This window comes from Anopheles ziemanni, chromosome 3 (genome assembly GCF_943734765.1).
Source record: "Anopheles ziemanni chromosome 3, idAnoZiCoDA_A2_x.2, whole genome shotgun sequence".
NCBI lineage: Eukaryota > Metazoa > Arthropoda > Insecta > Diptera > Culicidae > Anopheles > Anopheles ziemanni.
In genome coordinates this window covers 26,524,747-26,547,511 of record NC_080706.1, presented here as the reverse complement: position 1 = coordinate 26,547,511, position 22,765 = coordinate 26,524,747, and the positions used below count along the sequence as shown (strand labels likewise).

At 47.8% G+C, this 22,765-nt stretch overlaps 1 protein-coding gene across 1 annotated transcript in view; it reads right to left on the bottom strand.

The window, feature by feature from the left end:
• Positions 1–22,765, bottom strand: part of LOC131286575 (uncharacterized) — a 103,626-nt gene that overhangs the window by 17,242 nt on the left and 63,619 nt on the right. The window contains exon 13 of the mRNA XM_058315546.1: positions 110–329. Coding sequence (XP_058171529.1) covers positions 110–329 — 220 coding nt within the window. The remainder of the gene's footprint in view (positions 1–109; positions 330–22,765) is intronic.

Below are 22,765 nucleotides of genomic sequence, written 5' to 3'. Positions count from 1 at the left end.
CTGCATGCCAGCATGCGAATGTTCACTACGCGAGTGACACAAAATGACGATGATCGGTCCCCAAAAGACCTGGTGGTGTGGGGTGGAAAATTTAAAACCGGTCCCTTACCTTGGCACATTGTCCGAATCCTCGTCGTCCTCGTACAGATCGCTGCAGTTGCGCTCTAGCTGCGGCTCGACCGTGATGCCCCGCGCCGCATCCTCGTGCTCCGACTCGCTGTCGTCCCAGATCGTGTGCTGGTTCGGGAAGGCGATCTTTTGGCGCGAACACTCGATCCAGTAGCCCGGCGTCGGGATGAGATTGTGCGGGTAGTCCTCACAGAATTCATCTGCGTTGAAAAAAAAACAGAGTGGAGTGGTTTCAGTTAGTCAAACGAGTCCGTGATTGTACTTGGAAGGTAACGAACGATCACGTGTCGATCAAGACAAGCGCAAGCTGTGAAGTATTTCATTTGGTCAGGAACATTTGGTCTATTATGCGCACATGAGGTATCGAATTTTCCTCTAAATCCAGTCTAGGAAAGTGACCACTTTGCATGTTCATCCATCATAAAACAATTTGCGCGTTTTCCAGACTCGGATCGAAGGATGACAGCCGGAGCGGGTGGGCAAAAAGTTGGAGGATTGGAGCTTCCGAAACCCGCGCCAGAAAAAAAAAGTGATGGCCCAGTCAACGGTAGCCTGCTCAAAACGTGACCGTACGAAACGCCAGAAAATTTATGGCGAGTGATTGTATAAAATTACCGTCCCAATTAAAGCTCGTTGGACCGTGACCGGTGGTAGGTCTTTTACCAGCCTTTCGCCCCAAAAGCGCGAAACCAAAAACGGTCGAAACGGTCGCTCACAAGCCTTGTTCGGCATGTTTATTCACGTCCTGTCGTAATTCCCTGCCGCGAGCAAGCGAGGGCCCTTGAATGGGCTGCCGTTGGTCAGCGGCAAACATCGACCGGAGTCGGAGTTTTCGGCATGTTTTCGGGCCCGCGTCAAGTGTAATCTAATAAACGGGAAATAAACGCGCCCGCTCGGCAAATAGCGCGTTCTCATGCGCGAATAATTTTCACCCTCCCTGAATTTGTCCACATGTGGCAAGACGAATAGCAGGGGATGGGTGGATGTGTGGGTGTGCTTGCGCCCATTTTTCACCCATTTCTTCACGCTTTGAGACAATTTAGTTCACGCGTGTGGCGCGTAACGCATACTCGGCGGGTTGGCAACCGCCATCAATCTTTTCGCAAAATGGTGTATGAAAGTGTCCCGCACCATCGCCCTCCTAACCACCCTCACCCCCGTAGAAGGGGGCGGCATCGTTATGCTAACCGAGTTTGCGTGCGGTAATCGTGGGCCGCGGAAGTGTTATTGTTGCCGGAAGTTGCTCCGTCGGTTGCGTGACGATGAATGAAGACAAACTTTCGAATAATTCTTCCCACTGCGGGAAGGGCGAACGACCGGTTGGGGGCGGTTTGAATGATGGAAACATTCAATATCTAGATCGATCGTCAACGGCTGAATGTTCTTTTATCCCTCGTGGAATGGAGCACTCAAAAACCGCCACCCCTTGGCGCTTAATGGAGACGCATGGTGGTTGACGGATAATGACCGCGGATGGATGGATTGTTTTCCGTCTGTCTGGCGGCCATTTATCAGCGATATTATCAAGGGGAAGTGGAAGCAAAAATTTAGAGAGTGGCTGCTTGTGCTGCTGAGTCATGTCTGGCCAAAAAATATTACTGACCGTCGGGGTGGAAAATCGGCTATAGTGGAATTTTTATTTACCATCGAAACTAGATATTAAGGACTATGGTATAGGTTATTTTGGTCCATTTTAAAGAAAAAAATTCAATGAATAAAAAATAAAAACATGAACAAACATTGTTTCACGCCATTTGGAAAGTACACAAAATGAAGTGAAAGCCAATCGATTGAAGTTGATATTTTTATCGTTCTTCGGGACAGTGCAGATAACAACTTTACTAGGTGCCCTTAAAACTCACCCATCCCGCACTCAACCAAATCGAACCACTTTAGCAAGGGGTTGCTTGGTGGAAAATTCCAAGAAATTGCCATTAGTCCGTTTTATGTACCGCCGCTTACGCAGCAAATAAAACCCTCATCAAGGCGACGGGGCACATCGAGTGGTCCCTTATAACCTTCGTTTGCCGCTGTCAACGAACTGATTATTTGCCGTCGGCGCAAAGGCGCTAGGCTCCGTTCGAAGCGACGAACGAACACGAATCCCTCGCCTGCTCCTCGGTGCAGTCGGTGGCGCGTTTATTAGCGAGCGCCCCGAATTGAATCCGTCCAATTGAGGCGGGTGTTAATTGTTTTATTAACGCACCGGCGAAACGAAACCACCAGCGCAGATTTTCCAGTGTGAGATTTTTCTTCTCCTCCTCCAAAACGTTGTCTGCTGGCTGATGCGGTGGGAGTTTACTTCGAGCGAATGTCGTATCTGGGTTTCCATCTGGTTTTTTGTTTTCTGTTTTCCCAAACCACGCTACAACGTTCGCCAAAAACCCGGGCCCGGACTTCATGGTGTGCGATTTTTGGGTAATTTAATTTTAAACCAGCGGTTGGAAGGAAATAAAATGTAGAATGTCTCGTTTATGTACGACGAGACGTGGCGTGGCCGTGTATGGCGTGAAAAATGCGCCCAGTAAGTGGCTCGTTCACATGCTCTGGAAGACGAGGCAGTGTTCGGTGGTGCCGTGTGAGGCTGGTTTGTGTCGTTTCGTCGCGATACCAAGAACCAGAGAAGAGCATTACCGTTTCGGCCATCGTCGTTTGCCGGTTCTAAGTATGTTTTCCAACGGCCGCCAGACGCCGAGACTAAGCTGTATCGTTCTGAAGTGAAAAGCAAACAACAATCACACCGCTACTGCTGTTGCTGATGATGATGATGATGATGACGATCACGATCAGCGGGAGTTCGGTGGTTGGCATTGTACTGGCGTTTTTTCTTTTTTATTTTTCATTCTCCGTTTGAACGAAACTGAAGACGATAGCGTTGGCAATATTTCCGAAACGAAACCGCGGCGGAAACACGAGGGTGCCATGAGAGTGGATCACCATTTATGTTGCAACCATAAACGACAGCACCAAACGAACGAACCTTGCCATCTCCGGAGTCCGTTTCATAATCCGGAAAAGTAAATTTTTCCCCCCGAAATGCGAACGATGTGAGCGCCGTGTTTGGATTCATCGTTACGACCCGGTGTCTTTGGGATGATGGTGGTTGTTTTTCTTATATTTATTTCGTCTCGAGCCAAGCCAAGACGGTCTCCACAAAGACAACAAGCACGGTTACGGAAGGAATTTCGGGTGACGATCCTCTTGCGGTAGCATCAGGTTTTTCACCCTCTACTTTTCCTCGGCGGGGCAGTGATGATCCGAAGAGAAATCTAAAATAATACCACAACCTCTGTAGAGCCGTGTCTCGCGGGCTCTCCGAAGACAAGGTCAATGGTCCAGGGTGAAGGGAAGGGTGTGTAAAAGTTGTTGACCACCGGGCTCGTTATTCTTTATTTTATAGCCCTCGGTCTGCCTGTTCCAACTGAAAGCCGTCCCCACGAAATGGTTTCCATTCGCATTACTTTATTTATTTTACAATTATCCCCTCCACCAACGCGGGTAATGGTTTTCCCGGTGGTCCATTTGTTTACGGTGCGAAAAAAAAAATGCGAACTTTTCACATTCGAAGTTCATCGTCGAGTGAGATGCTTTCTGGTGCCCGAAATGACCGACGCAACAAACGAACGTCAACCATTAGGCAGCATTTAATGTGCGCCCGATGGTGGAAAAAGATTAACTCCCGGCGCTCGTGATAATGATTTGTGTAGTTGGATCAAAGTGGAGTAGCTTTCGGCATCGGATCGCATTTGGTAAGATTTATAGGCCCCGGGCCCCGGGAATCATCTCCGCTCGCTAAATCGGCCCCTTTTCGGAAGGATCATTTTCCCCACTTCACCGGAACCGAGAATTGAATCTTTCGTTCCGAAAGGAGGGGGGAGGAAAAGGAACTACTTTCCATGGTGCTTTCCCTGCTGGAAAGGATAATACCCCGGACAAATCTCTAGTGGAATCTCTTCCCAATTTTCCCGTCTTCTTTTGCTCATGGTATCCGCACTTTCCCTTACGCACACTAGTGAGGTTGTTCGCTTCCGTTTACGAGCAGGAGATATATATTGATTTTTACTTAATTTTGAAGGATCCATCGGGAATGTAGTGGCCACTTTAGTGCCGTTTAGGGGGCAAGCTCCAGCCGACGGGAAGCTACCACCGATCCACCGACCCGAGGGTGAATGCAAACTAAACAAACATAATGACCATTAAGTAGGGACTGGTGGAGTATTTTCTTTTGATGTAGTACCTCGACCGGTTACGCTCCAGGTCTATTTTCGTCAAGAGAGGAAAGCGTTCGGTTTCCGCACGGCAACGGGGACGGGAGTGGTTCTGCCTGCTGTCGAGTTGCGTTTCGGTCGATTTGTACAATTTGTTTTCCGTTCGGCTCGTTCCGTTTTATTTGCCTCCCTCCTCACCCCACCTTCTTTTTCTGACCCTTGTCTCACAGGGAAACACTTTTCCGAAGAGGCACCATTACCGGGAGGAGGGTGTGCAAAGGATTTGCGGATCCGGGGGGGTTTTTTGGGGGTTTTGTTGTTGTTGTAAGGATAATTCCCGCTTCGTCCTAGTTTTTTCTCCCGGCCCCGTTCTAATGGCATCATGCATCACTCGATTGGTGAGCAACCGGGTTTGGCCTCAATGACAGTAAGCGCGGGTGGAAGGGGAGAGGAAAGCGGGTGTGGCAAGCCAACCGGGACAGTCCCGAGAAAAGTTGGCAACATGGCCGATCCTTCCCAGTAATTAACTCATCAATTATTAACGCGCACAAAAAGGGAACGAATCGGAACCTGTGGAGGTGGAAGCAAGCCACTCCAGCTGCAAACGGATAGGACAAACTGCCATACCCTCGTCCGTAGCTGGTCGGAATGCCATCCTTCCTTCCTTCAGCTCAATCGATTGAATGCGTGTGAGCCGACACTCGGAGCTGGCAAAGTGTAGCATGGGAGGGAAAATGGATGAACGATGGATTGTACGCTGAAAGTGATCGAGTTTAGCCGTAATGAAAATTGACGAATGGATGATTGATGGGGCAACGCATTGTTCTTGGCGCGGTGTCCTGCGTTGCCAGCGGAACGGAGCGGAAAACTGCCCATCGATCCATCGAGCATCGATCGGTCTTTAAGTGCGCTTTTCGTACAGTTCCTCAGAATTTCCTAACTTACTTCCAAAAGATGCCGGAGAGAGCATTTACAGCTTTTGAAGACATAAATAATCCACCAGGAATATTGCGGGTGTGTGTGTTTGTGGGGGGCCCGAGTTTTCCAGCTAGGGTTTATTTCAGATGAAGCAAGTACTTAACCTTCCGTTAGGGCAGCCATAAACCTCCAATCTGGCCGTCAAACAGGCAAAAGGAACGGTTTGTATTTTCCCGTTTTTCCCGAGCAAAACTGCGCTAAAGAAGGCTTAACGAACCGGTAGGTACACATTTTACAGCCACCGATCTTCCGCTCATTACAATGCCGTCGCAGAGAAAAACCCCATTCGGTGGCGTCCAAGTTTTCCCCCACTTTTTTCCTCAGCCTCCCATCCTCCAAAAAACGGATGGAAAGGCAAATACGAAAGGCCGTCGCGCAAAAGTGCGCAACTTTTTCGGCCATGCACATAAACATGGGCCGGCGTGCCCGTGCCCAAAACATGCTTAATCTCTTCCCGGCAGGCAACACGCGGCACACGCACACGCTGATCGTAAAGTGCATAAATTTATGTTGACCCAGCCGCCGGGGTTTGGGTCGCCATTTTTAAGCCGCACGGGGAAGGAATGGCGGTCGGTCCACGTTGCGTGCGGGGCAAGGAATGCGGCCCATAAAGTTCCGGAAAGTGAGCTCAGTTGTGCTGCTTCGTTTGTGCTCGGAAAATGGTTGGCCGGTACCGGTTGCGCTTGGGTTGTCAACCGGGTTTTTCTTTTCTTTTTCCGTGGAATAAAGTTATGTTCGTTTCGCGTGCGATTCTGTGCACACATACATACACACACACACCGCTTTCTAATCGATTTTGAATTTAAAAAGTAGCGATTATTAGTTTCCATTCGTTCTCCCAAAAAAGGCAACGGCTTGTCGTGGAGAGGAAAACGGTAAGATTAGCTTTGCAGAGTTGGAAGAGGCAAACGGACACGTTCGTACTGCAGGGATTTTTCACCGTCTTGTTACCGACGCTTTTATGTGGAGCTGAAAAAAAGCGTCGTTAGAAGCGCTTAAACCACTGCCGAAGGTGTTGGAACTCGTTTGAATTCCTACCAAACGACTTTGCACATTCTCCTCGGTCAAGACAGCGAAGCCGTTATCTTCTCCAAAACACGGATGACGCTCCAAGAAGGGACGAATGATTGATTGCATTGCTCGAAGCGGGGTGTATTAAAAGGTTTGATCTATTTTCCGATTCATCAACTCTCTTCTGCAATCTTATTAGTAGAGGTTATTCGCAGAAAATGAGTTTAAAACTATTAAAAATATTACAAAACAGCTGCAAAGAAGAGCGAATAAAATTAAAGCATGAAAGGCTTTTGGAACATTGGGAATAATTTCACTTGCAAAAAAGGCGAGCAACACAATCCTAACAACGTACATGGCAGATATTAATCCTAAGTAAAACACGGCCCACCTAGGCGTAAGTAGCTGTCCTTTGCAGACTTTATGCTTAACTTTATTATCCTGGTCGTACGGTCGAACGATAATCCTTCTCCGAACGAAGCAAGGCGACAAAAAAAAAGCAAAACCAAACAAAACTTGTGCACAATAAAAAACCGGCAACGGTTGTTGGTCTTTTTGCTTTTTCGTCAAGCCAAGTGGTAAATATTTAATCCGGCCTTAATTCCATCCCTCCGCGAAGAGTAATCGTCGCTGGGTTTTACCTGATTTTAATGGGAATTTTCCTTTTTGATTCTGTTTAGATCATCAAACTGTGACTGTGACTAAAAATGGTGGATGCGGTCAATTAAATTAAGCTGGAAGGTCAAGAAATCCTTTCCCTAGGCAGAATGATTTACTATCCACTTTTGGAACAGATCTTTTTTTCGAATTTCCTTCAAGTAGAACGACAAAAATAACAACGTTTTACAGTGATTAATGAATAAAATTTCAAAGGAAAACAAAACCGGTACGCCAACGTTAGCGTGAAGATCTGGCTTTCGAGCGGATTTATTTTGAATTTTAATGCTTTCAGCGGTGAGCCCAGGAAATCCGGTACAAAGTACGCTGATTTTAATGAATAAACCAGCAATTTTCTGTAGAAAATGTCCGCAACAAACCGCTTACAATTTAAATCGGGCCCGATTATGAACCGCAAGTCGTTGAATCAAGTCCATTCGAACGTGCTAGAGCTAGCGGTGCCCGAAATTTTCACTGGCGCACCGGGAACACCGGGCTGTAAATCGGAGATTTTCACTCGTTACCGCCGGGAGTAGCGTCGTTTTCCATTTATCGCTGCTGGCCATATCGTCCCGGTTGAAGCTAACCGTTAGCTTCGTTGCGCTTTCGCTCGGTTAGGATAAATTTACATATCAAATTTAAACAAACATCGGCAAATGCACACAACTACGGGGGGAGGTGGGTGGCAATCGGGAAAATGGACCAAAAACCCCACCCCAGGCCCCCCTCTCGGTTTTCTGGTGTAGCTTCATTTAACGACGAGCTACGTTCATTTACGTTCGAGGATGGAGGGAAGAAAAAACATGCTTGTCTACCGGAAATGGTCTAAATGGGCAAAGTTCCGGTATTTATATTTCCTCGTACACCTCATTCCACGCGTTTAAGGCAGGAAGTGTCGTAAGAAACCCATTTTGCTTTCATCCTGGTTAATTTTTTTCGCACGGCTGACCGTAACCGATGTTTATCGGACGCCACTGCAACGGGAAGCCGGGTCGATTGTAAAGGTTTTGTTTTCTAATTTTCTTATTCAAATGCCTAGTTACTGAGCATCAAAATGAAAATCCCCTACAGATCGTAAGGGAGAAAGTTCTCGGCTCGCCGCAACAGCCAGAAGGTGTCTGCGCACCGATACTCCCGATCGATAACGGGAAGGGAATGTACTTGGCCGTAAAACCGGGAAATTTAAAGGCCCGCTTAGGAACAATTTGAAAATTGTTTCCCTTGAAATTGGACAGCGAGATTCTGCCGATTTTGTTGTTGGTACTGTTGTTGTGTTTTCAGCAAAAGAAATATCAAAAGAATATCGCTACTCGGGCAGGATCGATGGAAAAGTTTATCAGAGGGAGGTAAACATTGACTGAATTGGAAACCGCCATCGCAAACAGCGCACCCGGCTAGCCGCACTTTTCGCGAACAGAATGGAATAAAAAATAAGACGCACCAAAAAATAAAAAAGAAGGAAGAGCAATTTTAACATCGACAACTTTTCACCATCCGCTGCGGAAGTTGCGGCACCGTCTCATGTCAGGCGGCTCGCGGAAAAGGAAATTGGATTCCGAAACTTCATCAAATGAGTTCATATTGAAGTTAAGCATCAATCATAATTAGCTCCGGCGTTGGATGATAAGCAAGGGGCGAGGAAGGACGAGCAGAAGGTGGTAAAACCTCCGTTGGTTCTGGGAAGAAAAATTAAAAGCGTAGCTTTAACATTTTCTTATCTTAGCGTTGGTTTTGCTGGTGGGATGGTTTTCCCCGGCCAAAGGAAACGGCTGTGAGTTTCTCATCAGCATGGGCAAATAAATATGTTCCGTCCTATCCGTTGGCGCGCGACTATAAATAATAATCCTTCCATTTTTGCACGGGTGAAGGAACCGGTGTGAGGTGAAAATTAAATTTTCCTCCATATCACAACCGAACAAATTGTTTCATATTTTTCCCTGCTGCTGGATGGTGTCTACGGGACGGAACATTCTGCTAGCATGGCAAGCTCTGCGTGAGCCGAGATTGGATTTCGAGGAAGAAAAACCTTCCGCCTGGTTTACCCAAGACTCTCTGCCGTTTGTCAGGCACGTTTCCTACAGTCCATCGCCGCACGGGGCGGGGACGACTTGCGCTCGCTACGGTTAGACAAATAAAGTTTAATAGCAAAGATATGTTTAATCCAACGGTGCGAATTAATTATAACGCTGTTGAGCGGCCGGGACGAAGGTACAACCCAAAGGTATGAGAGGCCGGATGGGTTTGCTTTCATCTCATCCGAGGCCCACCATCGGTCGTTGGGATGGAGTTAAAACAGCTGCCAACGCCGTTGGCTCCAATAAACGTGCCCAAGATGGTGTGTGGCATGGTGCTCGGAAAACTCGACCCGCCTGCGTTAAGACTGATCCCGGTGGAAACACTCCTTCTCGAAGCGAATGGTTCTGCTCAACCGTAGTTCTGTGTGCGTAGTTGTGTTCGGGTCGGGTAGGAGGCGATGTTGATGAATTTAACCGCACAACCGAGCAGACGAGGCTCCAACGTTGGCGACCGCGACGGTTGCGGTTTTTTGCCGAAATTGGGCAATGCTTTGATTATGATGATGAAGATGATGGTAATGGAATTTAGTCACCACCACCGAATGGATACCTGCGGGGGGGGGGGGGGGGGGGGGGGGGTGTGTGCATGGTAGTGACATGGGGTAGGTCGTTGTCATGACCCTCTTAGTTTTCCAGGCAAACCCAAAAACCGGTTTCAGAAGGCCACTTATGGCGGGGAACCCTTAAATGAACTGAAAGTTTCAAAGCTGGAGCCAAAACGACCCCGGAATGTTTCGCCTCCGCTTCGGCAACTCGAGCCTCGACCCCGTGGGATGCTATTTCCAAGACACCGATATCGACCAAAGATCCATCAAGCGCACCTGCACCGATGGCAACGACCCCCGGGCGCAATTGCAAAATCGAAACGGAAAACTTCGCCACGAGTTTCAACGTTACTTATAGTGACGCCGTGGTGTAACAGTTTCCAGTCCCCAGTGGGTGGTGCACTTGTTGCCTCAGTCAGCAGCCAGGTACCCGACCCTTACTTGGGGGTACTTTTGTGGGTGGAACACGCCACCAAGCACGAACGCCGTAATGGAAATTCCATCCGATTCGTGAAATCTTTTCCGCGGGTCTCCCGATCGTCGGGAAAAGTAGGGCGATACTGAAGCGCTGATTAGTGACGGGTTGGCGTGTTGTCCCAGGGAGTCGTGTCGCCATCCGGACCCCGGCGAACGATAATCAAAATAGGGCGGATATTAAAATTGACTCCCGCGGTGGCATTACTTCGGTCCCATCCTCCTCCTCGTCGTCGTTGATTTATTGCCAACCTTACTTTGGGTTGCCGCAGGTGTTGAGGGCTCTTTGGTGCCGAGCCGAGAGCCGGCGCGAGTCAACGTGTTGTATTTTCACGTGTTTCCAGTGTTGTGGACGAGGAACGAAACCGTTTATTAGTGGGGGGGAAGGGAAAAATACCCATTTCCGGTGTGCATGTTTGCAGCTAATACTTTTCGGACAAAGAAGCTCGACTTGGTTTGGCGACTTTGTTTGATATCGTTCGCTTGAAAATCACTTCCAAACAAACCCTTTCTCTCCCTCTTTTTCTCTCTCTCTCTCCTTTGAAAGAGCTCCTTTGAACACTCCATCCAGGAACCTAAGAATGCAATTATGAAGCAAACATTCTACCGCAGTTGAGGTTGGGATTATGAAACAGGGGTTTTCCCGGCCCCCTCTGTCGACCTTTTCCATAGCGAGCTTAAGATGGGGTTAAGAAAATAATTGTACTTTCCCTGGCATGCGAACCGGCAGCCACCGCCGTGATGCCGTGCGGGACTTTAGGAATCCGCAGGATAATAATCAACAGTTTGCCTGCCGGCCTGCCTGCAGCTGCTTTGCTTAAGGTCCTGGTGCAATACGCTTGTTCGGCGCCAACCGTTCGGCGCCAAACGGAGCAACAAGGGCTGCAGTGTAGCCACACATGTAGGACATCATGCGGTTAAGGAAATCGGTTAGTTTGTAGAGCAAATGTGTGTTTAACGAAGTTTTGTTTTGGTTTTGTTTTGTAAGCGGTGTTTGATTGGGGGTTTTATTGCCGCAAAACTTTTTCGAACCCCTTTCGTTTACTTTTATCATCACGAAAGTGGTGTGAGGATATGATCTTTAAAAATGGATAAAATGTTGAAGTGATTTTCCTCTTCGTCAATATGTGCAGCTGATAAAACAAATCATAAACAAACAAGGCAACTCAAAAGCTTAAAGATACACTGATCTACTATTCCACCGAAACTTAATGATATTACAACGCCGACGAAGAAGAGTTCATCCGGTCCACTCTTCTAGAGGACCCACTTAAGCGGGTCGGTTATTGTCGTAGTCAAAAATGAAAAGATGTTTCCTCCTCGTCCATTTTCTTTCCCCCCACCCCTCGATCAAACAGGACACTTCCAAGCGTTCGACAGCTGGTCTGGCAGATGTGGAAAACGGCAAAATCAATATCGGCCCCAGTCTGTCTTATCGTTTCGGCCAGTGAATGTCTCTTCGGTCCCTTCGATGGCATGCTCACTGGAGAAAGCTGGCCGACTCGGAAGCCGTGCCAACACTATGCATCGGTCCGTTTGCTGAAACGGAATTTTCTTTGCCCATCTTTCACCCGATTCGATGCGGGACTTGGGCGCACGGTTTGAATGTCCTTTTTCCGGATTTCAATTCCCAAAAGGAGACGGTGGACACCGTGCGATACTAATTCGGTAGGCGCTTTGGCGATGTCCCCCCGGGTATGTTGCTTAACTAAGAAGCAATTACCGGAACGTACGGGCGAACCGAAAGGACCGTGTCGCCGAAAAAGCGCTCACTGGCGAGCAATTTTACTAATTACGAAAGCATCAGCTTTGCGACGGGAAAGCCCTGCGACTTCCGGCTGTCCATGGAGCAGTGAGCAGACACGAACACAATCGAACGACGTGAAGGAACGCTAAGGCAGTAGAGCAGGTTAAAGTGCGAAACGATCCAAACGAAAGGGAAAGAGTTAGCCCAGCGGACGTGGCCGAAAACCCGACGGCCGTTTCGGCGGGTTCGGCGCGATCTTCTCGGAAAAGCCCCCCGTCTCGAGGCCAGTTTTCCTGCTCGCCCAAAGGACAACAAATGACCGCGTCGAAGGGCAGCGAACAAAATAAGCTCCCCCCGTGGAGTGGTGTTGGGAGGCAGCGAGTGGGGTCCAAGGTACGGGTCCGAAGTGAAAAGTTTATTATCACTAATACTGCTTTTATTTACCTCCCTTCCGCACCCCCCAGTACTCCCATCGAACCCTTTGGTCGAGGTCGGAACGGCCGGGATCCTTGCCGGGAATTAAACGGGCAGAATAAATAAAGGACGGGGATTTAATTCTATTTGCCCAAAACATCCGGTTGGAGGTCCATTGTCTTTCCCTTTTCGTTCGTCCCTCCCCCCTCTCTTTCCCCGCCCTTTCCATTTGGCCGCATCCCGTTTTGTCCATTCCTTTTTTTATGTTGTTGATAAAAATCAAATCTTTCCCCTGTTTTTCAGCCGTCCGTCGGCTGTTTTTCCCACCTTCATTCGGTGTTTTTTTCACGAGTTCACCAATCCACGAGGAAATGTATGGTACATGTGATGGAAAATCTCTCTCCCCGCCCTGTTGCAAAATCTCACACTTATTATTACGGTCACGAACGTTTATTGCAATTCGGACGGGCCGACGTTGGTGGTGGTTTTTAATTGGCAAACATAATCGGCTTTTTTCCAGTGTGATGTTCATCCTTCATTACGTCCCCCCGCCGCCGTGCGTGTGTGAGGGGAAGGAGTTTATGGTTTGAGTGTGTAATAAATGATGACAGATTGGTGGCATATTTACGAGCTTTGGCACATCGACAAAACAAGCGCTCAAAGCGACACAACTCCGGCCCGTCGGAGGGAAGAAGGGATTGTAAGTCAAACCGGCTTACGCTGCGGGAAAGGGGGCAGGGGGTGGGTCACAATTTATAACAGATGCTCAGTAAATAGTGAATCCGCTTCACACTGACCTCGTTTCCGCAATGGGCTCCGCAAAGTAAGCCGAATCTCGTAATGAGCGACATTTAAGTGTGGGAAATTAATGACCAACAATTGAATCGCTTTTGGAAACGCTTCCGACGTTGGCTGCGGTTCCGGGGGAATCGACCGCAACAAGGTCAACCGGGACGGGCATTAAATCCGTTCATGAAAGCACTATTTGGCATAGTCGCTGTTGTGGAGTGGGCAATGATGTTGAATAATTATTTCGGGCAGTTCAAAATCAATCGAGTGGGAAGTGGGTGACAGTTCGCATAAAATAATAGCCATTGGAATCGAAACACAAATTGACCGATGGAATAATAAAGGGGGATTTTATATATTGGGAGTGATGAAGATGAGTCACAGGCTGCTTATAAAATTTTGATCGTTTTAACTATGCACTGAAAATGAACAAAAACCAGCACACAATTCTTGTTGGGTTTTTGTTTTCAATCAACCGTACTTTTCACTGCAGACACATTTTCACAATCACTGTTAGCACTTTTGCACGCTTTTCTCTATTTTAAACTCGTACTTTTCCACTTGTCGCCGTTGGCACTTTTCCACAGTTGGATCATCCGCGCTGAATCAAAATGAGTTTCGTTTCGGTTCATGTTTTAAACATTTACATCCTCTCAAACTATCGTTGCACTACCGTTTTTTTTTTGTATCAAATACTTCGGCCACCCTATTTTTTTACAACTGAAATTTGAATTATGTTCCACTTACACCAGCTCATGTTAAATTTTGCCTCATCACCACTCGAATGAAAGTTGATTAAGTGTAATTGAAATTGTGCTTCTCTTGCCAGATTTTCCCTTCGCTTGTCGTTTTGTGACGTTCCTTCCTTTTTCCCACCACTACTGTGTGTGTGTGTGTGTGTGTGTGCTACTCCTGTTATCGTTCACGTTCGGTGAATCGTCCCCGGAAGGCTCCGGGAACAGATGGTTTCCGTTTCGTTTCGTTCACACTCGTGCCCCGTTCGGTGGTTTTGCCCGGCTCAGCTCACTGTAAGATATAACACCAAGCAAAACGTCGTCCGGTGTACGCAGTACGAGCTTGCTGTTCTACTTACAGCCAGCCGGGCTGGGTCGGTTTTGGGGCCCCGCTTCAGAGTTTTGTTTTTCTCGCTTCACTTGAACCGGCACTGCACCGTACACTTCACTTCACTTTTATCACCACACACCAGCAGCAGCGTTCGGTCCTTCGAGGAGGTCGTTTGGTTTCACCGGGGTTGGAAAACTTTTCTCGTGTCCGTTCGTGTGTTCGGGTACAAATTTGTTCATCGGTAAGTGGGAAAGAACACACAGGGAAAAAAGGCGAACACTTCCATCTCTCATCACATATCCTTCCGTATGGGTTATGGAGGTGAAATTCGGAAAGATAATTACGGCTCCATGCGACGCGGGAAATGAGGGTCCTCGTAAGGGACGCTTGCTCCGAGAAACCGGCCAACGGGTATCTGCCGGACCGCACCGGGGCTTTAAGAGATGGAGATGAAAAACCGCAGAAAGGATTCCGACCGGTACCTTTCGTTTGCCCGGAGGGAGAAATAAAATGGGGGAAAGTTTTCCCCAGGCCCTGTTAGCCTAGGCTTTACATGCCGACAAAGGCTCACAAAAACCGACCGGTCATCTATTCATCCCTCGCGACGCCACACGAGACACCCGTCACTCTCCGCTCATTAGGAAAAACCTCGATCCTCGATGGGGGGGAAAACTTTGTCACCAACCGTTTCCACCCGCCCCACACGAAGGGTGTGCTCGTCGTGCGGTTTTAAAACCCGGCTTCTTTTGATGCCGAAATGAACATCGGACCCCGGACCGGAGGCACACATTAAGATCCACCCGCTTGGAGGGTCACTCTGGAAGCGGCACAGATTTTCGGCAGAGAAACTCCGCCCGATGAGGGTTTCGGTTTGTGAGAAGCGCCTCGGAAGTGATGTGAAAAGTTTCGTCGGCGGTTTGTGATTTTATTCGCCATGCAAAGCAGGGAGGCTCGGGATGGGATGGGATGGTGTCCAGCTGCAAAACCAGATCCGAGAAAATTGTCCTGCTAAGAAATTGGCAAAAGTTTTCCCTCTCCAACCACAGGGTTTGGAGAAAGACACACCTCCGGATTAGGACCGGGTAGAATTATTATACAAAACTACATTATCCTTCCGAGTTGCTGAGACGTAGTAAACCTTTAACACTGTGCCCTATATATTCACGCCAGAGCAACCTCTTTGCCGGATGGTTGTGGCCGATTCAATTGCATTCTAACGCGGTGCCTTGTTTGCCAAGTGTCTCACGGATGAGTTACTGACGCCCCGAACGAGGCACAGACCACTTCGCACTTTCCGTTCCGGCGGACCGCCATTGAAGTCATAAATCCACTCTCGATAAATCAAACAAACTAGCTCCGGCCACCGCATCGTTCCGCGTTTCGCGATGCACGATAGTCACGCGCTCCATTTCGAGGCGGAATTGGAATGTTGCATCGTTGTTAAATCGTCCACTGGCCACCACCTTCCTTGCCGGGTGAAAAGCGGCCCACTTTCTTGGATGGCACCAGTATCGATTCTGGCCTGTGTGAGTGTGGGTGTGTATGGTACAGCAATAGTTTTATTCGCGCTTCACGGAAGTGCATGATTTACGACCTCGCAACCACCGTGCAACCGATGGACATGTCCTTCACTGCGCACCCCCGCACACACACACATTCAAATGCATTCCTTGTAGAGGGGCGCGGTTGCCATCGGTTAGTGGACGGAACTGTGCGGTTGTAAGGTACTTCGGTTTTGTGAACCTGGCGAATGTCACACCCTCGGTTTAGGCTCTTGTCAATAATATCCCTCCCAGCAGGAGCTTCCGGTGGGAGCGGTAAGGACGGGGAGAATAGGCCACCGCACAATCGAACCTCCCCCCCCTTCTACCGCCCACCATCGGGGCTGAAATTTCTCAAGATTTCCAGCATCGGTTGCGGTTGGGCGCGTTTTACGAGTTTACGTTCACCGTTCGACGTGAGGTTGACGTTGTCATGGGCCGCAAATGGGCGGAACGGAGTAAAACGGGTGGGTGGGCGGGGGGAGGATCTCGTGTGACCCAGATAAAGGCACACGGTACACAATTTGAATACGGAATGCCGAAACCACGAAATCATTCGGCATTCGGGATGGGTTTAAAATATGCATAAAACCGGAAACTGGAAACCGAAACCGAAACACGAAGACCACGGGGTCGCCCGAACCGGGAACGGGGTCCTGAGACGTGTGACATGCCATTCGAAGAAACGGAGGGCAGAAAGGGGGGAGGGAAGGGGGGGGGGGATGAGAGCGAAGGGGGGATACGAATCGGTTTACATGCGTTTGGAATTTATGGGAACTAAATCGTTTCCTTTATGGCTTTAACCCTCCGACTGGGAAAGTGTGCACGTACGAGCATGTGTGTGTGTGATGGAGAAAATTATTTTCCAATAAATTGAATAAAACATTCCACTGCCGACTTTCGATAGTTTGAAGGCCGTTTGATGAGCCGTGTCGTAACTGAGGTTTTCGGGAAAATCCGTCGAAAATGGTTTCAGCCTCGGATTTAGTATGAGCGACGTTTTATTATTTAAGCGCAGTGTGAGAAACAGAGCGAATGGCAAGTGTAGCAAGTAGTAAAATGAGCGGTGTCACTGTGCCATTGAATGTTTATAGCTGTTTAACGTCTTTTCTTAGGGTAATTAAACGCGATTAGTGGGTTTATATGACCTGGATTCCTGTAAACGAAATTGAAAGATACTGCTTTCTAAGTAGTATTGCAGATATGCAGAGCTGAAGTTTAAGACATAAGACAACAAGATAAAGTCAACATTAAAAGCTGACATTTTGAAGCATTTTTCAATGATCTGAGGGTGTGCTTTAACGAATTCGAATTTTTATTCGCAGTTGTATTTTCATTTCAAACTTAAAACTCACAATTTTTTTGTGACCACAAAATTGAAAAACTAACCAAGTGGATGTTTTACCAAGCGGCTGCCTATATTGAAAACAGAAAACAACCAAAGTCAGCACACTGCAATCTGCCGACCCAATCTTGTATCGCTTGTTTTTCAAAACCACATTCACAAGTGCTTCACTGGGCAAAAAAAAAAGTCGAGAGTCATTTTACGGCATAAAACCAACGGAGCATGCAAGCTGTCGCAAACCGACGACCCGATGGTTCGATGGTCCTAGTGCGAAAGAAGCCGAAACTTCGGCCTCTGCCAACGTCGGGCGGTTTAGAAATTCGAGGCGACTCTTGACACCGATAGTGTAGGAAACTTGCACCGATTGACATTTTCTTTCTTACGCCACAGCAATTCGGTACAAGCCCACTTGGGAAAACTAAAAACAAAAAAGAAACAACCATGTGCCATGTTTAAGCGGCATGCAGAAAGCTGAGAAGAGAATGAATTTCTTCCCGCCCCCGATCGGTTGACATTTTCCAGATGCTTTGAACAGAAATATGCCACTCGTTGTTTCATTTAACAAGCCTAAGATGTGTCGCAGTGTAAGCTGAAGAAGGAGGCAAACACCCTCGATGTACCATTTTCGTGGGAAAACAAAACCGGGTTTTGTTGCGGATGAAGACGGATGGTTTGTGTACCGTGTTGAGCGCAGGGCGATCATCAATTCTTAGAGCTGGAGGAAGCCCCTGGTACTGCCTCGGAGAGGATTTCATTCTGCGGGATTGATCCGCGTAAGTTCCCAGATCCCATCGGGAGCCGGACCATTAACTCTTTTGCTTGAGCAAACTTTGATGACTGGTTGGATCGGCGATGCGACTCGCCCGAGATGAAGTCATCGACAGAGATTGAACGTTCGTTCGGCCGCTTACAGGCAGAACAAACGTCGGGAAACCAACCCCCCCCCCCCCCCTCCCAAGCCACGTTTGCTTTTGGTTGGCGAAGAGGACGAGAAGATCCATCATTTAATTGGACCCAGGCGTAGGATGCGTGTTTGTCCTTGCCTTGTGACTCATGCGACGGCCCGGGGATGCCATATGATAGTGAAAAGGGGCCTTTAACTGGTCCAAGCGAGGAAGAAAGAAAGATAGAAAGAAAGCAAGAAATAGGAAGTGGAAAAGTGAGCACATCCTTGCAGGCGTGCGGAAATGATGGCCACAGTTAGTTGATTAAAACAGTGTACTACCGGTCGGGCATGGCCGGTGACGAGGTCTCCAAGGAGACAAATGGCAAACCGGGTGAACGTTTACAGCAAACGCGACGGAACTTTCGGTCCTTGGGCTGCATCAGGGATCTTTTTGTGTGGGTCGGTCGAAAAGAAAACAACAATCAAACAAAACAAACGGAAAAAACGATTGCGCACACATCGGGAGAGGCTGCTGCGTCGTGGACCAGGATGCGTAGGTAGGTGATACGGATTGATGTGGCAAATCTGGCCGAACTCGACCGGAAATTAACATCCCTCAAGACCCATCCGGGCGCTCGGGACAAAACGGACCGGGCCGGAATGGGGGGGGGGGGGGGGGGGGGGGAGGAAAGCGCGGGAAGAAACGAATCATGAGCGCAACAAAACAAACCACCCCCCGGGAGTCACTCGGGCACAAGGAAAACATGGACCATCATTATTCGCTCGCTGGGGTTCGGGTTTTGTTTGGGCTTTGTGCTCCCTGGTTCGCAACCCCCCTCCCCGCTTCTCTTCTCGCCCCTTGGTGGGCCACGTGTTCGGGAATGATTTTTCCATCAATTTGCTACTTTACCAGTGGATGCTGGGGAGGGGCGGGGGGGTGCACATGGTGCGCTCCAAGGGAGTTGGAAGAAATCAAATAATTTTCCTCGAAAATTGCACCATTTTCGCAGCGATGATGTTAATAGATGTGGGCGGGTGGCGGAAAGTGTGCGGAGTGACCTCCTGTTGCGCCATTGTGTGTGGCACGAAACGTGTTTGGATTTGTTAAGGGAAAACATTTGGATGCATTAGAAAAAGAGCAAGGGAGAGGGAGAGGGAGAGCGAAATGAAATGAAGTTGTGTTGGAGGAAGATTTTGACTTCTGTTTCGTTGGCGCACAAAAAAAAAAAAACGGAAGCTAAAAAATCTTCGAACGAATTCCACCGCTCGGAAAATGTGGATCTTTTTCTGCGTTGGAAGTTCTGCGAACCATTTTGATTCTTTTTACTTTTCTGAGCTAAAAAGGAAAAATCTTGGATTAAAGTTTCTTGTCCGCTTCCTTTGCCGGAATGCCCGGAATAATCGAAACATTTTTCTGCTCCTTAATGTGCGCGGCACGCCGTACGGAAGGTGCGGGTGGACCAGGGGGGGTTGATGGCCGTCCGAATAATGGACGAATGACATGTTCGTGCGGGGAATGCCTTACGTGGGATAACGTTTCGGTTTTTCCCGACCCCACTCATTGGTGGAATGTAAGGGCGAGGGAAACAACTTTTGTTTGCCGCTCAACGAGCTCGACCGTTTTCCCACCCAGTCCGTCCCAACCGTTCTACTCCTGCCCTCTCTCCCCTCCTGGCGCGATTGCTATCTTTCCTTTTCACTGCATGCCTTTATCTCGTGCTTGTTGTCGTTTCCACAAGTTGCAGCGTTCGAAGCATAAGGTTCATATCTCGGGACACCGCGGTGGAAAAGTTAAATCATAAATTTCTGCTTCGAGTGGAATTGTTTGCATTTCCTTTCCAGGCGTTCAGGGGAGGCGAAATTTGAGATTGTATTTTTTCCGGATCATTTTCGTATCCATTTGCAGCTGTTTTCTTATCCATTTTCCATCTCACATCAATTTGGCATCCAGATGTTGATCAAAACGACCTCGCCCACACAAACCCCACCCACCCGCTGGTGGTCCACCGCATTGAGGAAAAAGAAACAGGAAAAAGGACTTTCCGTTGGAGTAGGAAGAAGGTAGGGACGGTGGAAAGGAAGGGGGAAATGAAGAAAGGCTAAGATAAAAATAAATAAAACCCTCATGAATCCTGTGGGTATTTTATGGTGGGATTCTGATAGAAGTCAGGTGTGGGGAAAGAAAAACTGCGGGAAAACCCAAGCCAAAGTATAGATTTTGTGAATGAAAAAATCCCAAGTTTTTCTTCATCCGATTTACATGGTCCCTGAGGCGCACAGTGGCTCATCGGACGGTCGTTCGGTTTGAGGTTGTGTAGAAAATTATATTTGTTATATTGAGTTGCAGTTTAATAGACATAAATGAGTGTCGGTGTTCATTTTCAAACAATACTCCTGTCCTTGTTCCGCTTGATTGTCTTTGACAGCATTGTCTTTATAATGTAAAGAGCGGTTAGATTAATATCGACAAGATCATTTGGCATAGTTTGTCGTATTTAAAAATAAATAAATAACTCAGTCTAAATGAATAATGTCTTCTACATATACATTGTATAAAATAAACATCATTAATGATATCGTAGTGCCAGCCACGATGCTTTCAGATTGAAATTAACTTTTGTATTTTATATATATTATAAAAGACCCGAGTAAATAAACAGTGCGACAAGAGAGATACTTATAATTTCCACTGTCTCAAAAAATAAGTACACTTCTTTATCGAAATTTATCCTTTTAGACACCAACCGAACCACTGTGTGGCGAGCCAATGCTGGAGATAATGGACGGTGAAAATGTGCAAATTAGGATGTAAAAATTGAAATTTTTCCTGCAAAATAACCGGGAGGGGGGCAAAGAAAAACAAAACACACGCGTACGCGGCGAAAGGAACGAACGGAGAAGAAACTGGCATTAGAAATATTTTTTCTCCAAACAACCGAAAAAAACATACACGCGGTTTCGTGGTACCGTGGGAAAAGAAAAGCTGCGTCCGGATGTTTTCCATATTAACCACTGCCCGTGAAGTGTTGTTGGAAGGAGAAGGAAAAATGTGATTTTATTTCAGTTCTATTTGTGGTTTTTTATTACTTTCCCGCGGAAAAGCTGGTTACTGACTAGTCGGTCTGTAGGGCTTTATTTTATCTCGTGTTTTCCGCGTGCTCTTCCTTGCATTCACTCCACCTGCTGCAGGATGCTTTGTTTGTTGGTTGGAATTTACGTTACGTGAAATTTTCCCTTTACCCGTCAGCTGATAGTAACATTTCGGTGGCAGTATGGAAAAATGGCAATCAAAGTCGATTGTGCCCGCTGTTAACTCTTACGCTGGTAACCGATGGCAAACAAACAAACGGCATTATTGGTTTCGACCGGCGAAAAAACAAAACGATAGAAATTAAATTACCACCAATAGCGAATGCAGCAAGCAACCCATCTCATATGCGAGTGAACAATCCGATTGGAAGACAAAAAGAAAAACCTGTGGGTCGTTTTAAACACGCCGCGTGCCCGAATAAATATGGCATGTAGCGAGCATAAATATACATTCCCATGCTAATGTGCGTTCCGCGATGGGGTGCGCTATTGTGTGGCAACTGTTGCCAGCTATGATTGTAGCGTGCAAAAGTGTAACAATCGGGACATTTTGCGGTGGCCCTGTTGACACGTTGGTAGCGTTCTTTTTTCCATTTTCCATCGACGTACACAAAAAAAAAACAGGAAACTAACATGCTTGTATGATTCACCGAGAAGGGAAATGTTATTCCGTTTATTACAAAGGGAGCATTCAAATGAAGCATGGTTTTTTGTTGGCCCGAGCGAGCATAGCATTCGATGGAACAACATGACAAACAAACAACCATCTATTGATTCCGGGTGGTACGATTCCGGCACTGTCATAGGCACGGTTTGTGGTTTCGCCATAAATCAACAACCGTCAACGAGTCATCAGTCAGTTTCCCTTTGGAGAGGAACCGAGACGGGAGTGTGTCAATGTGTCCCCCAGTGGTGATCTACTCGGCAGATTATATTTTCACTCATAGGAGAAATATTGGCCTATTGGAATTTTTATTTCATTTTATTGTTTGCTTGGTGGTGTTGTTGTTGGTGGGGTGGAACGGGGGAGCATAGCAAGAGCATATGGTACCAAAACAGCCCTGGGACATCTCGGACAACATCTTCACATCCCCGAGGTCAACGAGAAACGACGGGTGTAGCATCCGAAACGGGAAGTGTTTTCTCTTATGTCATCTTTATGCAAATATAAATACCCCAATGAAAAACTGTAAGTCACGACCACTTGTAAATGGCGCCTCCTTATGGGCCCCATGAAACGGTGGCAGCGCAGTTAAAAGAAGCGCCCATTTGTGTTCGCCTCCTTGGGAGCCACGCTGGAATGATAATGCAGACGGGTCCTTCCGGATTATTCATGCCCTGGGTCGTCGGTGGAGGGAAGCGGGTAGGAGGTGGGCAAATTCCATCGAGACCTAAACGGTCCTTCGACGGTAGCCTGCCTTGCGATGAGCGTAGACAACCGGCCCATCAAACCATCAACGGTTGACCGCATCGGTCCTCCGGGAAACCGCACGAGCGACCGGGCGCCTCCATTCGAAGGAATTTTCCAACCCCACGGTACGTGGTTGGTCAAAGTTCGAGATGAATCGATTTGCATTTTGCTGGCCGGTTGATATGCCACTTGTCAGTTTGAGTTGTCAGGGTGGCTCCGGAGGTTATGCGAGATCCATCCGTCTTGACCTTCTTGAGAAGAGGGGTGCGTGAGGATGATGAAACCCGCACGCGCCATTATGCATAAGATAGCCCTTTCTTCCTTGGGGGGTTTTCTCGGGAAGTGGATCTTCCCAGGCGGCCCCTTCTAGTTTACAGGCAGATGCAAAGAGCGGGCGGAC